At 37.5% G+C, this 16875-nt stretch overlaps 1 protein-coding gene across 1 annotated transcript in view; it reads left to right on the forward strand.

Moving 5' to 3' along the window:
• nrg3b (neuregulin 3b) overlaps positions 1-16875 on the forward strand; it is a 190067-nt gene that overhangs the window by 80033 nt on the left and 93159 nt on the right. The window contains exon 2 of the mRNA XM_072373902.1: positions 12183-12318. Within this exon, the coding sequence (XP_072230003.1) occupies positions 12183-12318 (136 nt within the window). The remainder of the gene's footprint in view (positions 1-12182; positions 12319-16875) is intronic.

The following is a 16875-nucleotide window of genomic DNA, read 5'->3' on the forward strand; positions in this document are numbered from 1 at the left end:
CACTTGTAGTTGAGGCTCTTTGTTTTTTGTTTTTTTTTGTCCAGGGTGTGTGACAAGTTATTTGTCTGATAAAATCCAATCACAAAGCTATTCAATGCATCATCTTTTCCAATAGTCTCCTGTATGTCTGAAGTAAAATACTAGCCTGGAGTTTCCAAAATTGTTGGAGAGGGTTCTCCACAAAAACCTTCAAATATTAGGCTTTTTTAATTAAAATCCTATGTAATGTGAGTGCTCTTAAATTGCATGTACATGAAATACACTTTCCATCTCTGATCAATGACATGAAAGTTGATCAGCTCAAAGGGGAGACTGCAGTAGAGCTTGACTTAGATCATCCCATTGCAACACTCATCTTAACATAAAACAAACACACACAATACAACATCCCAGCACCAAACTCTCATCTTATCTGAATTATTGGATATTTTGCTGTTGAAAGTTTAGGAATATGTTAAGGAGAAGGGGAGGACTTTCAAATCCATGGTAGAAAGAATAAATAAAGAATTGGAGAGGAAATCATTGTTTTTGTGGGTCAGTAGACAGTGGATAGCCTTTATTGTCATGATGCAGCTCTTTTGCACTGTAACGCATCACTGTTTGTTCAAGAACAATGTGTTACAGGCAAACAAACAGAAATAAAAGAGCTTTGTTTGTTGTTGAGATATTGAAGGGGTCTGTGAAACTACGCCATCTGTTTGAGTGATGAAAACACTGGAAAATATGGGTGTGGCTTGTCTAGTGCCCTGTTGACCTGCAAGCCGGTGGCAGATGACACAAACTTGACATCAACATTATGTTAACAGTCATGTTAACTGCTGGATAACTGATGACACACCTCATACTGCACCTCTCCTCTCACTAAAGATCACACCAAATTACCTCAGTGAAAAATATCACATTACAAGGCAAACTTAAATCTTTTGAATCAGATATTGTACAGCTGCCTGAAATAATTATGCTGCTAGCGCTTTCCAAGTGATAGTTTATGTGACAAATACAGTGCAAGGCAAGTAAATCATTTCTATTCCTCAAAACATGGAAGTGGTTACTTTTTCATATCTAAACAATCACTGCTTCAGTGTATAAGTCCCCAACTGCTGCTCAGTCAATTTTTCCTGGCTGCTCTAATCCTTCTGCCTGTTGAAGTTTCCTGCATTTTGAATAAAATCAATGAAATACATAGAAGAAAAATGCACTCCCCTATCTTTATCTTGACTACTCCTAACAAACCAAAGCCCACGAAAAGAAATAGAAACTATCCAACTGAACTCACAATTCAAAAAAAGAGAAACTTCTGTCAGTGGGTGCTGACTGTCCCCCCCTGCTATGTTCATGTATGCCCTCAGTAGCTCCATATGCCCAGAGAGCTGCCAAGAGAGTGGACAGGCGAGCTCAGTGAATGCCAATCTGCAGATGCAGGGGCTGTCTGCTCATGCATATTAAACCCACACCACCTGCTGGTCGTACATCACACCCTGCATTCTCAGTCCCAGGAATTTTAATCAACTGCACTGACAGGAAGCCATTCTCCAGTCTACGTAGGTGAATCATTCAACTCCTCCCCTCTTACTCCCAATCCTGCTGAGATGTTGATGTTGCATTTCTTCAGAGTTCTCGCGAGCTGGTTGAGTGGCAGGAAAGAAGAAGAGGAAAAAATGGAAAATAAATGACTGTGGTGCCTTTAAAATACATAACTTCCATTGGTGTTTGTTTTTCTTATCAAACTCTCATGCTTGGCATACAGCCCCACCTTTCCTTTTGTCCTCAAAGATGTGAGTAATTTCTTGCATCTTGTTGAATTAACTATGAAGAGATGAAAACTGGACTTTACAACTCCTCCTTTTCTTCATTGCTTGTCATTGCTATTAGATCTGCCTGCATGTGCAGAACCTCTTCTATAAATTAGTTCTGCATGGAACAGTATTCTGGGCCATTTCCAATATGTTTATTGGATATAAAGGGGTAGCATAGTAGATATCCAGGGACAGGAAATACATTTTCCTCACCAACATGAAAAGTACAGAAATAAAGAAATAGCTTTTTATGACATGACACTGAGGGTGTTACTGCAACCAAATGAAGACACAATTAGATACTCCTTTGACTGCACCTGTTGTTTGTGGTGGCATAGCATAATCCTCAACAACCCCTGGCACTAATTTTGTATGGTATGCTATATTTTCTTTATATATAGGCTTAAAAAAAGGCAGATGGAGACAGGTACTGCCAAGAGAGCAGCAAGTCTGCTTTCAGAAGCATGCTAACAGTTAACTGCACATTAACAAGCCAAAAGTGCTGGAGTTTACTAATGGTTTATTGGCATTGTTGATAAATGGAACAAAAGACTTTATATGAAAATTAATATTCTCACTGACACATACTGTTCACATAACACTTGTGACAGATCTTGATCATATTTGTGAATTACCAAACTCAAACTATACATGTTAGATGTTATTCAGGTCAAAACTCTTGTTCCAAATCTAGAATTATACAAACATATCTTTTTGTAATAATTACCGACTACATGCTTCCAAAAGTAAAGCGAGTGAGTCAGTAAATCTTATTTATATAGTACTTTTCAAAAGAGATCTGACCAGTCATAGCATGGACAAATCAAGAACACCTGAGGGTGAGCTGGAGTGTCTGGTTCCAGGAAGTTAGCAATAGATTCTTTGAGCCCTATGGGTTTTGGGATGAGTATGCGGTGGTAAGTGTCAAAGTAGTACCTTTGTGAATGCCAGGAAGCAGATTCTAGCAGAAAAACAGTTCAATTTACCAAGGTGATGTGTATATCTTGAGCTCTGTCACAATGTCTAATTCAACAGACCTCTTTGAAAGTGCATGCACCCTGGTTTCATGGGTTTTTCACACATTTGCGCTTGCATCACGCTTTTCAGTAACTTCACAGCCGGATTCATGATGTCTCATCTCGAAGTATGTAAATTATTTATTATTTCCTCAAGCACCGACACAGGTATTAAAACAAAACTCGAGTTTGCTTTAATTTCTGTCTCATTTCTTGCAAGTCATGTTCCAGCATCCAAATTTAAATTTAATGCCAGTGCTGTGGCAAATGCACTAATGCCACAGTTCTCATTAAATATACATTTGATAGATTCAGATTCCTCTCTCTGCTGATTATTATGTTATTTGTTCTGTAAGTAATGGAGATAATGCCATTAAAATGCATCAACCTACTGTCAAATATAAGGGAGATGCACTCAATCCAATTTTTGTTAGCTTTTATGTGTTTTCCTTGGAGTAAATAAATGTATGCTTATGCCTGCATTGACAGCCACATCATAGTAGTTTAAGTAATGTGGTATGTAGAACATATTTCTGTAAAACAGACTATTTCCAGCTTCTCAGCCACTCAGAAACATACAAATCTGTCTCTAAATAAAGAAGCATGGCAAGACATTACAGAAACATCGTAATAATTAGCACCTGAAACAACACAATAAATTGCATGTTTGTTTCATTTCATGAGAACATAACCAGTACCATCATTTTGTCCCTCCTGGTGGTATATTATGTTAATTACACCACAAATTACAATCAATGAATCAGGATAAATGATCTGTCTAGTCCCATATTATGGCATGTGGGTTGTGAAGACAAATCAGTAGAGTAGAAATTGCATCTAATAATATGGTCTGTCTTTGAGCATTATTATAAACATCATTACTAATCCCAGTCTTACATGGGGAGTCAATAACATTTGTCAGGTTACATTTATTAACTGCTACAGAAGGCTCTCCAGGATAAAAAATGGCTGAGTAACTGTTATGATGAACGTTATCTGGTTTGGATTTTGGCCACAGAAGTAGAGTAACGTGAAACCGAGATGGTTAATTATCTTTGGAAATCTTTGAAAACTCGATTATTGCCTCGTTTGGCATAGCCAGAGTTCATGGTACAGATAATACCTTGTTAATCTCAAAGAGATTCAATCAATCTCACTCACCCTTTTTTTTCTTATTTTCCTTTTGAATTTGTTGCAGGAACTGCTGTCGCTATTCACACAATAAGATGGGTGATTATGTAAATCTTGTTTGCGAATACATGATATTCAGTTCCAATGTGATTTCAGTGTTCTTAAAGCTTTAGTTACGGGTAAACAATCTCTCTGATGTCTCGCTCCCTTAGCAGGTGACTTGTAATTTGAATTAATGTGGTTTTTTTTAGGAAAACGGACCCAGAAAATGGTATAGCTTTCACCATGCTGATCCTAGCTCCCCTGACGTTTGCAATGCCTCTGCTATTGTACATGCAGGCTGTGTCTGACAGTCCAGACACATTGCGAGTCTAAACAGAGCTATAGTGCACATAAACTCAACAAGCAAACTGAGCCTCTTGGTAAAACACAGTAAAGGCTATTTGGACTGTGTTGTGGAGTGAAATTTAAGGGATTTAGGACTGCAGGTCCTGGCATGCTGTGTTTAAAGTGGTTATATGATAATCAAGATTAATCTTAACCAGGGTCAGGAGATAATTAAGATAATTAAAGGTTTTTATTAGGTGGTAAATTGTTCACTAAAGGTTTACTGTATGTCTGATGTCTACAGGGGTCCACTTTAATAACCCACTACATTGGTTCTGTCACTGTGCAAACAGTGAGAAACCTGTTCAGTTTATTATGCTGTTAGATAATTACTTGACTTAAGGGTGTTTTTGGCGACCAAAAAAGAAAAACAGAACTTTCAGCTCCTGAATCCACCCTATTGTGAAAGATTTAATTAAAATGGATCTATTTGCTTTGCTAAAATGCTCCCTTTGTTCATTTCTTTGTTCTAAATATAAAATGTAACTTGTAAACATGAATGCAGGCTCTATACAATGTGCTCCAGCTGAGGACCAAAAGCTCACCAGCAGTGGGTCTGGGCGAAGGATGCCTTTGACAAATGCTCCCTTTAGTGCCAATCACTGAGCTGTCATGGTGACCAACACTGCGTGCTCTTTAACTCTTCTCACAAGCAGCAACTTCCACCTTTGACCTACTTTCCCCCAGGGCAACCACTTACTTGTATGTGTCTTGTCAGAGTGAGAAGCTCTCCTAAGGCTTACTGTCTTTATGATGATCACTGAATAGTACAATATGTAAGTGCAGCTTTATGAGTGTGTTTGTATGTGTGTGTGTGAAAGAGAGGAGAGATCTGACAAATCCATACAAGGCCATTTATGCAACATGTATGGAGCTTTAGGTGTATACATATTGACCCAGAGTTTCTGTCAGTATTGGATATGCACGGCTGAAGAATGCGTGAGTTAGTATGTTTTACTTTTTCTGTTGTACAAGATGTTCACAGCTTTATCTTTCAATAACATTTTTCAATCTCACCTGCACTGTGTTTTTACTTTCTTTTTTTTTTCTACTTTTAGATATTCATGAACACTGTTCACACCACAATTATTTGTTTGGTATGTATAACAGCTTATATCATGTTTTGCCACGTGTTGAAGTTGGAATAAATTCCTTTTGTGGGAGTTTAATTAAACACTAAACTGTTCTTGAGACAAAGGTTGTCTTTCAGCATTTAATTTACAGAAGGAATTATATGAACAAAATTTGCTTCAGAAAAGCCAAAAGTGATGCTGGTTCGAGGTATTTGCAGTATACTTGATCCACCAACACATTCTCATTCCCAACATGTCTCATATTGCTGCTTGGTCAATAACCCTTTGGGTTGTTTTTTAATGCACAGGGTACCCCTTTACGGTCACTTTACAAAGCACTGGGAAATGTTTTATGGCTGTGTATTGCCAGTTATCCTTCTGAGGCCATAAGTGAAACGCTGTCTGTGGCAACTATAAAGAGGGTATCCTTCAGACTTATTTATCACCATGAAGGGTTAATGTTGTGATACACTATATCTTAGGCCATATAATGACATTTTCCTTACCCTAACCAAGTGGTTTCAATGGCAAAACCTGATCAGTTGGCAAGAAAGACAAACTAAAATAAACAGTGGTTTCACAACGGACCAGAGCCCAGCTCCAAGAGACAAAAGCCTCAAGACTTAGTTGTTTGTAGAATTGTTATGTAGAAGTAGGAGAAGAAGAAGAGTGATATAACTGGCTCTGAAACATTATTAGGCAGTCTGATTGAGCTTTGATCAAACATAAAACATTATTGGCATCAACTCCACTGTTAGCATAGCTGCAGATGTCTTCACATTTTAAAAGGGAAATATAGTTAAAAACCAATTTAAAAAAATCTGTTTGGCCTTTTTTTTCACATGTAAATTGGAAGGTGTTATCTAAAACTGTGTCGACAGACATATCATCCATGATTTTTGTTTGAAATATAAGTTTTAATAAAGAAGTCATAAACAATGATCTCATCCCACTGCAGGGTGCTGCTCAGCTGAGGCAATGCCTCAGAAAAAAGAGCAAAATATACAATTTCAAGTCATTTCCAAACCATTTTGAAAACCAGCAAAGCCAGGGCCTTTGTGCTGTCGATACTCGATGCACTTTGTATTTTTCTGAATATAGTTCTGTCCAAAAAGCAGCAGTGCATGATGGGTAACCAATGAGCAGGCTCTCGTAGGACTTTTCCTATACATAGCGAGGCACTCTTTGATGTGTGCTGCAATAAACACAGCCAGTTCTCCACCAACCACAGTCTCCTGAGGGATCAGGCTCAGCACAAGAACACTAATGAGCACATTAGAAGGAAGCCATAGAAGGAAAATGCTACAGCTGTAAATGGAATTGTCTCCTGTGTTGTCTATGGCAAGAATGCTCTGTCTACAGTGAGAGTATTCTTATGTGTTGATGCAGTCCAATTCTTCTTTTATATTGTGTAAATGTGTACACGGTACATACTTGAAATGTGGGCCACCATGCGCTATTTTTCCCCCTAACTTTATGAAATATTTCAAAATTGGATTTGACTACAGTTTTCAGTCACATTATCATTATCAGTTAATGATAATCAAGCACCAGAGCAAGAATATGAAAATGGGACTGTGAAATTAAAGTGACATATGCCGCTGCCAATAACAGACGCGAACAATTACAGATGGAGCAATGAGCATTTATTCCATATAAGAAAACACAGCTTGTAAGGACTTGGTGCATGACAGTTCCTCCTGCTTGAAAAGCAGCCAGTCTTTAATTCTTTATGGGTAGTCCATGTTTTCATGTCAAAGCATGTGTTTGCAAAAAAGTTTGTTTTATGAAACTGTGTCCTTTAGAATGTATTTACAGGCCCACTGAGTCAGGTAACGGTGAAGGAGGTAGGACCCAGACCCACAAAATCAAAAAGGTTTATTCCAAATTCTCAAGGCAACAAACATAAAGCGCAGCTGAGCCGGATAATCAAAAATACTTAACTATAGAAACTTAACAAGACTATGAAACAAGACTATGGCAAGAAACAAGACTATGACTGTGGTAAACAAAAATGCGTGACTATGATTAACACGACTTCACTGTAGCATGAAGGGTAGTGAAAGTGAGGATTCCACCATGAACATGAACCAACTGGGAGACTAAATACTGAGGAGGGTTATTAGTGAGTGAGTGCAGCTGATGACAATGAAACAGGTGACATGAGTGAGACTAAGTGACATGGGGGAAAACATGACCAGAAACCTGAAAACATGGAAAGACCTGAAACAAGACTTAACAAAACATAAAACTGTGACACACTGAAGCTTTGATACATGCTGCACTGTGTTGCATCACATCTGATGCAGACACTGCCCCACTTTTAGTGCAGATTAATTGACTGTACATTTATTCATTTCTGCAGAGCATGTAATACTGTCTCCTGTAGACTTTTTACTCTTTGAAAGCCCAATGTGCCTGAGACACACTTATTTTTAAATATAATAATATAATTCTTATATCCTGTCATGTAAGCATACATTCAGCTGAATGTCAAAGTACTTTTAGCTTATTTTGAATCCACTACTTTAACTTTCGCCTCACACTGTTTTAGTGGAGTTATTTGAAGCCTTTATGTGACAATAACAAATTCCTGTGTAATGATATTCACCAGAATGAAAAAAAAATATATCTTCTATCCTATATACAGTCTAAGTTGTGGAATTTGAAAAATGATTTAAAAGCTTTGGCTGAGAAAAAGTACAACTCTTAGCATTGCTTTCAGATAACTCTGATCCCTCAAGTATCATCTGTGATCCCAAGCCAGTAGATTCCTTGAAAGTCACCAAGAGAATCAGCAATCTGGATTGCCTTTGTGCACCGGAGAGAGTGAGAGACGTGAAAATGATTTCAAAGAGTCCAGGATGAATCATGCTCCCACTGCAGCTGCCATTTATTAGCACATTTTCCACCATTTTTACAGCTACCTAACATACTGAATTTTAAGTATGCTTTAGGCTGGCATTTTGAAGGCTTTAGTTTGTAAAAGGCTTCATTATAATTGTTATTAAATTAACTTAATAGCAGCTTGTATGTTTGTCATAATTGATCATCCTGACACAACATCTTAATAAAACCTAATAGCAAGAGACATGTCATTTATCAGCTGCTACTCCTATAATGATGATGGAGATTAATTTTAAACATATTGCATGTTTTTATTGCTAGTTTGATATTTAAAATATTTGTCTAAAAAGCTGATGAGACTGATTGGATCAGTGGCAAGTTTTATACTTAATTTAGCATTAGTTAAGAAATTACAGCTCAGAGCAACATACCATGAAAAAAAATCAACCTTGCATATTTACTCTCTTGTTCTGATACAATCAAGAAGCAATCTAATTGCTGTATTAACTTGCCTCCATTTCTGACAAAAGAATTTTTGAAAGGTGTTCCATTTTAACATGTCTCCTGTTTGACAGGTGCTCATTCAAAGGTGCCTGAGTTGTGCTTGTTATGCTGCAGATTTTTTTTTTTTTTTTACCATTTCTTGGCTGTCACAGTGATGAAATGGAAACCCATAACAAATTGACAGCCCGTATTGCTCAAGGACAAACATAACTGTATCTGAAGATGACTTGATGCGGCCAACAGAACTAAAAGGAGGTAATCCTTAAAGGCATCAGCAGGTTTTTGCAGATTCTTGAGCACCAATCAGTGCAGGCTTTTTGTTTGTAGACCTTTCTCCTGGTAAATATATGCAGAGCATTTATTTAGAAGAATGACAGGTGAGAGACTTTTATTCTGTTTTAAGGGGGTAAATGGGGAGCATGCTGAAATATGTGTCTGTACATATGCCCTGTACAGCAAGTCTCCTGTCTGGTTTCAGGCTGGCTGGATTATTAGCAGCATGTTATTAAGAGTAGCCCCTTTCCCCTATTCCCTCTCTCTCTTCACTGTCAGTGATGAATAAAGTAAGGGTGGCCTGAAGTGCAAAACACAACTTTCACAGAACACAACAGCAAAACAGAAGAGAAAATGTGTGTGTTCTTATATATAAGTGATATACACACATATATACATACCTTCTATTTCACACCTCCCTTCTCTGCTCTTTCAACAACATATGACGGATGAAATGGTGTACATGAAGCACATTCCATCCAAAGAAGGACTGGTTCACACTGAAAAGAGGGGCAAGTTTATAAAGGTTTTGAAACATTTTGAGCAAAGATAATAGTTCCTGTGATGCAGGGACTCAAGTGATGCTCTGCGTGACCTTGGCTTTCCTAATGTCAGTGAACCAAGGGTTCGACTTACAGTACAAAATCAATTTTCTCTTTTGTAGGAAAAGGTTTAATGGGTTGTCTCTATATGTCAGATGTGTTGTTTCCCTCATGTACCTGGATTCGCTGCAGCTTTATGAATGAAAAATATGACAGCCTTTGAAGGTTGTGACAATTATGGCGAGGGACGTGCACAACTGGGAACGCTGTGTTCTATTTCCTGTTAATAAAGTTGCATCTTGGAATAGATAACCTTTACAGCATTCCACTCTGGGAATCTGTGGAATTAATAATACAACATATAATCTGGTTAGTAAGTGAAAGCCTACTTTCTTATGTACCACTCACACTAACATGTTCAAAAGTGTGCAGCATATGTAGCCCCTAAACGTATTAGCCCTCTATACATCTAAATGTAACTTAATGCATTTTAACAAGAGAATATGTCCCTTTTTTGTGATACGATTTTGCTTCACTACTTTGTATCTTTCAAAGTTTTTACTCTGACAGAGTAGTGTCTTGCTTGGCCCCAGGAGGAACATATATCTCTTGCTGTGTTTTCTCTTATCTCTCATCATCTCTAGGGTCTTACATCAAGAGCCCCAGATTTATTAATCAATAGCCATAAACAAAACATAGATTGAGTCGGACACCGAGGCACAACAAATGGATTTTCATAGTTTTTCTTCGTCCTCTAATACCGTTTGTCACAAGCACCTCTGCTGAAAAAGGCCACAAGCCAGCAAGAGTGTGCCACAGAAGGAATGACAATTACCAGAATATGTCTTGTGAATAAAACTGTATTGAGAAAGGTGTGTCAGGGTGTACAATTTAAATGGATGAAAGAAGAATCATGTGTAATCCAATTGTATTGGTATGGTATTGGGCATAATTCCAGTCAATCCTATTTTCAGTGCTTGACTACGTTATGTAGAAAGAAAGCTGAGAGATAATTTCTGTGTATCTATACCCATGTATGTGTGTGCTCATGCAAGTGTGTGACTTGTGCATGGTTGATTTTGATCCACACTCATTAGTGTGCAGTCACATATAGCACAGAATATTTACAGCGCTGTGATAACTTAGCTGACAGCTGTGCATATTTCACTGGGTGGAGAACCCTGCATTGCAGTGCAGCAGCTATGCTCTTTGTGTGAGAGCAGCTCAGGGTCAGACTAGAAGAACAGAATTAAAGCCACATAAGCGGGCCCATTGCTCTCTGTTATGGCTCCCAAGTCTGTGGTATACCTGTGTTTTTTGACTGTGTTTACTGGAGCAGCAATTTGGAATTTCAATGACGAGTTGTGGCTAAACTGCTGCTTTTGAAACAAACATTAAGTACAAAAATACAATGCGAATGCCTAATTCTCAATGATAAACAAATAAGTGTATTCAGTGCTGATAACAGTGCACTTTATTGCATTCAATAACACCATTATTTTTGCCTCACATTGTTTCTTCAGGATTAAAAACAGAATCCCTCAAGCTGAAAATGTTCATTCAAGTAAGTCCTTAATGAATAGAATTATGCCCAGGTTTTCTTCCTTTAGCACACTAAGTTTTAGAAATCGGAAATAAGTGTCCTCTCCTCCAGTATGAGGATAGTGGCAGAGGCTGAAAAAGATCACACACTTCTGTATCAATCAAAAAAATCAAAAGCACTTAATCAACGTCTTAACTCAAATTCTATTGCAGAGCCTTACTTTTAGCTTTAGTCAAGTATAAATTGGGCAGAAAAGCTGCCCAATTCCACCAGCAAATAACCTTACAGCACAACATAATTTGAAGAATATCAAACCTTTCTGATTTTAACTATAATAAAAGGCAATAAACTGAGAAGAATGAACCGACACATTCACTAACAACCATTCTTACTGCTGGACACATCAAACAGTTTACTCAAATGATAATGAGGAATGAATCCTTTCGGAATCTGCTCCGTCTGCAGTGTTGTCTGGTTTACTTTCATCTATGTTGTTAGTTACTGACTCTTTTAATCACAGACATTCCAGTTGCTCATTTGTCTGCGTAGGTTTGTTACCTCTAGTTGTGTATTTCTTGCCCCGATGGATACACAACGGGATTGTTATTTCTGAATCTTATTGTTCCATACATGTAGGATGAAAATTGGATGATCTTGATACTGAGAGGGAGTGCAGTGATTGCAAAAAGAATAAAAAAAAAGTCATCATTGATTCCCATCACATAGAAACAAGAAACAAGCCTCTTTTGAAAATATATTGACTTCAAAGTACAGATAGTTGTGTTAAAATGTAGAACATAAAAGTAAGAGGCATTCAAGTAAAGTGCAAATACCAGAAAAAAATTCAGAACAAAGTATTTGTTCTCTCCAACCTCTGAAGTGCTATTTCAGTATGAAAACGAAGTGGTTAGAAAGGGAAAAACTCCACCGAACTTTTTGCAGTTGCACTTCCCATAAATGTTTCAATACTATGAGCTATTATGTAAAATGTCCAGGAATTATAAAAGTTTCATCTATATTCATTCTATCCAAAAATAACCAACTTGGTTTGCATTTGTTTCTGTCTACAGCACTGGCCCCGACACTTCCTAGTCTACGCTCAGAGGTTTTCAAGCCATGTGTGGAGGACAAAGACCTGGCCTTCTGCCTGAATGATGGAGAATGTTCCATCATCGAAACTGCAGCTGGGATTCACAGGCACTGCAGGTGAGTGTGATGTGTGACGCGACACATTGTTTCTTTCTCAGCATTGTCATTTCCTCCCTTTGTCGTCCAATCACTAACCTTGGGTCATTTTCATGTAAGAAGCTTCTTTTCCTTCAATCTGATAGACTGTCTTCTGAGAGTACTGTAATACAGAGAGTGAAAAACTTGCACAAATGTACCTAACATCTACACGTATGTGTATCGCCCAAACTACTAATCATTCTCTGATCTTTTGAACGAAACTACACAAATGAAATCAAGCATTTCCATGCAGATTCAACTAGGAGGCACATGGGGAGCAAACGGGATGTCACCTGTCTTCACTTTGGTCTGACAAAAGCTTTTTGATTTTTTTTAAATGGCTCTTTCCTCATCTATTAACCTTGGGATAAATGTTGTCTGATTTCACCCATTCAATCTGCGGCACATTTTAATGGAAGGTGTAAAGAGGAGCTTTTGCAAGATCTGTCTTTGATCTTACTTAAAAGATTTTTTTTCCCCATTCAGTTTGAAAGTTTGTTTTCTCTTTTATTAGTTGTTCTACCCAGAGAATCGCTCACTCTATGACTGCCCAGGAGAATGAATGGCTCCACTTAAACGAACCCTTTGTCTGTTGTATTCATCATAGAATACGGCAGGCATAACTTAAACGTTGCTAATTAGCTAAATTAAATCTATGGAAGAAACATGCGTGGTCATATACATGAGCAAACTTATATTGCCTCTGTGACATAAAATCTCATTATGTAACTTCATTTCTGTTGGAAAGGACAAACTGCAGAAAGGAGAAATGTACGGTACTCAAACCAAAGGGAATGAGTTATATCAAGTAATCTGATGCAATGGCTCATCTAATATGCAGTGGCAGAAGGATGGGCACCCAAAAAGACGAAGCTCTCTTCAGGTCTCATACCCTAATTAGCTTGTAATGACCACGCCATGTTCAAAATCATTGTTGGGAGAGGCATGGTTATGCAAATTTTTGAGCTTCATAAAATCTCTATCCTTTCAACAATCAGTTGCCATGGGCTCTTCTCAGAAGCCATGTAGCACTCTGAAAATTGAAATAATTGATGCCCTCAAAGGAGAAGAAGGAGAAAGCAAAGTGTTTTCAGGTAGCGGTTTCCTCAGTTTGTAATGTAATTAGGAAATGGCAGTTAACAGAAGTGATGGTGGTCAAATTGAGGTCGAGGGAACTGTGAAAGCTTTCTAAGAGGGCTGCTTGTAGGACCTTCTGGAAAACTCATCAGGCTCTGGAGTGCTGAAGTCATGAGAAAAGAACTTTCCTGTCTTCACCACAAAATCCAGTTTTAGAAGTTTGCAAATGACACTTAAACCCAGCCTAAGCTCTTTGGATTGAAGATGTTAAAATTAAACTTGGGCTGCAATTACAAAAGGTAGGTATGGAGAAGAGGGTGAATCATTTCATGCAAAGAAAAAAAACACCTCTTAAGCAAGAGGGTGAATTCAACATACATACATTCAGGTCATTTTTAATCCCTTAGCTATTTAAAGTGACAACCATTTTGAAATTGGTTACCCAAACTTTTACAAGCCACTCTTATTCATTAAAAACATTTTTTATCTTGTTTGTTGATGTCATGGACAGCAAGGACTCCTGGATATTTTTGATTGTTCTACCAAATCCCCCATGTAGCAAAGCATTATTATGATTAATACAAATGTGTTTGTGTGTGCATTACATAAAGATGGTCCCAGTTTCTCGACTTTCTTCATCTGTCCTATTTTGCATGTTTCTACATGTCTGCTTGCTCTCACAGCCCATCACACCATCCACTTCTACCATGAAATCTCTCTGATTTATCATTTTAAAAATACATGAATATTTCTCTAAGGGGAGAGTTGGATGAATGGCTCTGAATTAAAAAAAATCTCATTAGCACACCTACCTGGAATTACAGCACTTAATTCTCCATTGTAAGAAAAAAAAAGGATAGGAAACTTATGCATTATAAATGACACATGAACATGAGGCAAGCTTCTTGGGGAAGTAAATGTTGTGCAAAAAGAAGTTGAATATTGTCTGGAAAATGAGCTCTTAATTAAAAACTTAAAACAACCTCACAATTTATTATTAATTAGAGACAATTAACTTGAAAGTTTAAATATTTAGTTTGCAAAAAAAAACAGTCAGATTTGACACATTGAAAAATAAGAATCTTTTGTTCAAAATAAGATTCAATTCATATTGTCAGCCCTTGATCAGGCCCTTGGTTCAGGGTTGGAGTTTCATCTCATATTATGGAGGTAGACACAAGAATTTTAAATGTATGACATAAAGCCTTGGAGGAATTACACTCTGGGCTATAATTAGCACCAGTTGAATGACTGAATGTGGGACTCAGGAGAGACTGGAGGGCCTAACCTAGAGATACTGTCTGCCAGTATCTCTTTAGCTGAGTACCTGTTGTGTGAAAGAATGATTACAGGTTTGTAAGTACTTCTACCGAAAGGTTGCTTCTTTTTGCCTTCTTTTGCGTAACAGACGTCTATGCCAGACAGAAGAATGCCACCATTCAACTTCGAAAAACATTTGTTTAATGACATTGCTACTATCTGAGTGTGCTTTTGGAAGTTTTCTTCCCTAAAATATTTCATGGTATAAAATCATTGCAAAGAAGCAGGATTTAAAGAATTAATTCAGATTTGTTGAGGCTTTAACATTAAACAGCTTAAACATAGATTTGAATTTTCACAATTGCCAGAGATTACTTGCATCATATTCTCATTCTTCTTGTGCACTAACTCCTGGGAAAAATAGTTAGTATTCGCACCGAATCACCCTTTTAAGCAACAAGCTCACGCTAACTCAGTGTACACAAACTACTCAGCATGGAGTGTACACTCACTTTATATGAGCCTGCTTGCTGTAAATGGCTGCTCGTGTTTTTATTTTCCGGTGATTCGAACATATGGACTGACAAATTAAGATAATGAGTTGAAAGCTGCAAATATTTGTCGAACTGCTGTTGTGCTCCTATGATATTTATGCTCTGCACACAGTGTGATCCTTTGCTCATTTTCTCTGAGAAATATCAAGCTTTACAATAAATCCGGATGTTGAAGAAAATCAATCATAAAGCAGGTTTTAGAGTGCGAGAGACACAATCATCCCTCCTAGTGAGGCTAGATCAGTGCTGTGATTTGAAAATTACTGACCTCTTTATACGTGTTCTATATAGTGTTACAGATTAGTGCCTTGTTTGACGTTATCTCCTCTTCCAGTCTTCTTCAGCCAAACAGATTTGATGTTTTACAACATTTTCCAGTGTAAGGCAAATAGCGTCTCAGAATAATCTCTGCATGCTTAAATCTTGGACGAGAGCACAGTTTTGAACTTGGAATTTTTTTTTTTTTTTGTCTGAAACATTTTCTTTGTTGTCTGCCTGCATGCATCCCATCCCAACCCCACCTGCCCAGTTCTCATGTTTGCTAATGCTAAAGCTCCCAAAATAAACATGCAAATGTGAGTGCAAAAGCAAATGTTTTCATCAGTGTGATTTCTGTACAGTAAGTGTGAAACTGTTAAATCAAGACATAAATCCAATTTTTCAAAAGGTTTATCATCTTTGATTAGCAACAATAAAGATAATTTAAAAAAAATTAACTACATGAAAGCCACTGTTCTGTCTTGTTTCTACTAACATACCTTTTTATGTATCTATTTGCTTAATATCTGCTTAATTTCTTAAAAACAAAGAACAGATGGCAATCAGAATATTAAAGATACCCAAGGCACAAGTTATCAAACAGTGCAAATAAAATTAAAATATGGATGCAGATTTGTGACATAGTTTTCTTTAGGCTTGAACGTAAGTTCTTTGAAACTATTTTAAAAAATGATGCTGGAGGAATACATTTTCTGGAGGTGTGGCAGAGCTGGCCGTCAAACCCAGTCATGTTGCCTGACTTCCTGTTCTTATATTCAGCTCCACAACACTCAGACAGATAGTGATGGTGGCTCTGGAATAAAATTGCCACTAAAGTCACATAGGCTGAAGGCTATTTTCCATTTATTTTTTTATTTTTGGTCAGAATGTCTGCTCACATATAGAGTAGCAACAAGGACCGTTATTCTACACATTATTCAAACTTGTTTCCTCAGCAACACTTCTTTAAAGGAAAGGCTTGTTATCTTTGTGCTCAACTCCCAACTTGAGCAGCAATAAACATGGCTGGTGTCAAATTGGACAAGGGAAGTGTTGCAGATGGACAGGAGGGTCCAGATATCAAACCAAAATTTTCTATGTTAGTGGATAGTTGAAATTACCATGGGGTAATTCTAACTTTATTTAAAAGTTTGACACTTATCCTTAATCTAACAAGCAAAAACCATTTCCTATATGAAAATATGTAACAATGTTCTTACCTGATTGCTCCTCCTCTTTAATTCCTGCTCATGAGCTCTTTTGGCAGCTGGTCCAGCCATGTGTGCATGTTAGTGTATGTGGGTCCTTGTCATGCATTACAGAACAGGAGATTACCAGATTCCTCCACTGAAAAAAAAAAACAAACATGTTCTGCAGCTAAAAAGCT

Source organism: Leuresthes tenuis, unplaced genomic scaffold (genome assembly GCF_036924035.1).
Source record: "Leuresthes tenuis unplaced genomic scaffold, fLeuTen1.0.hap1 SCAF_20, whole genome shotgun sequence".
NCBI lineage: Eukaryota > Metazoa > Chordata > Actinopteri > Atheriniformes > Atherinopsidae > Leuresthes > Leuresthes tenuis.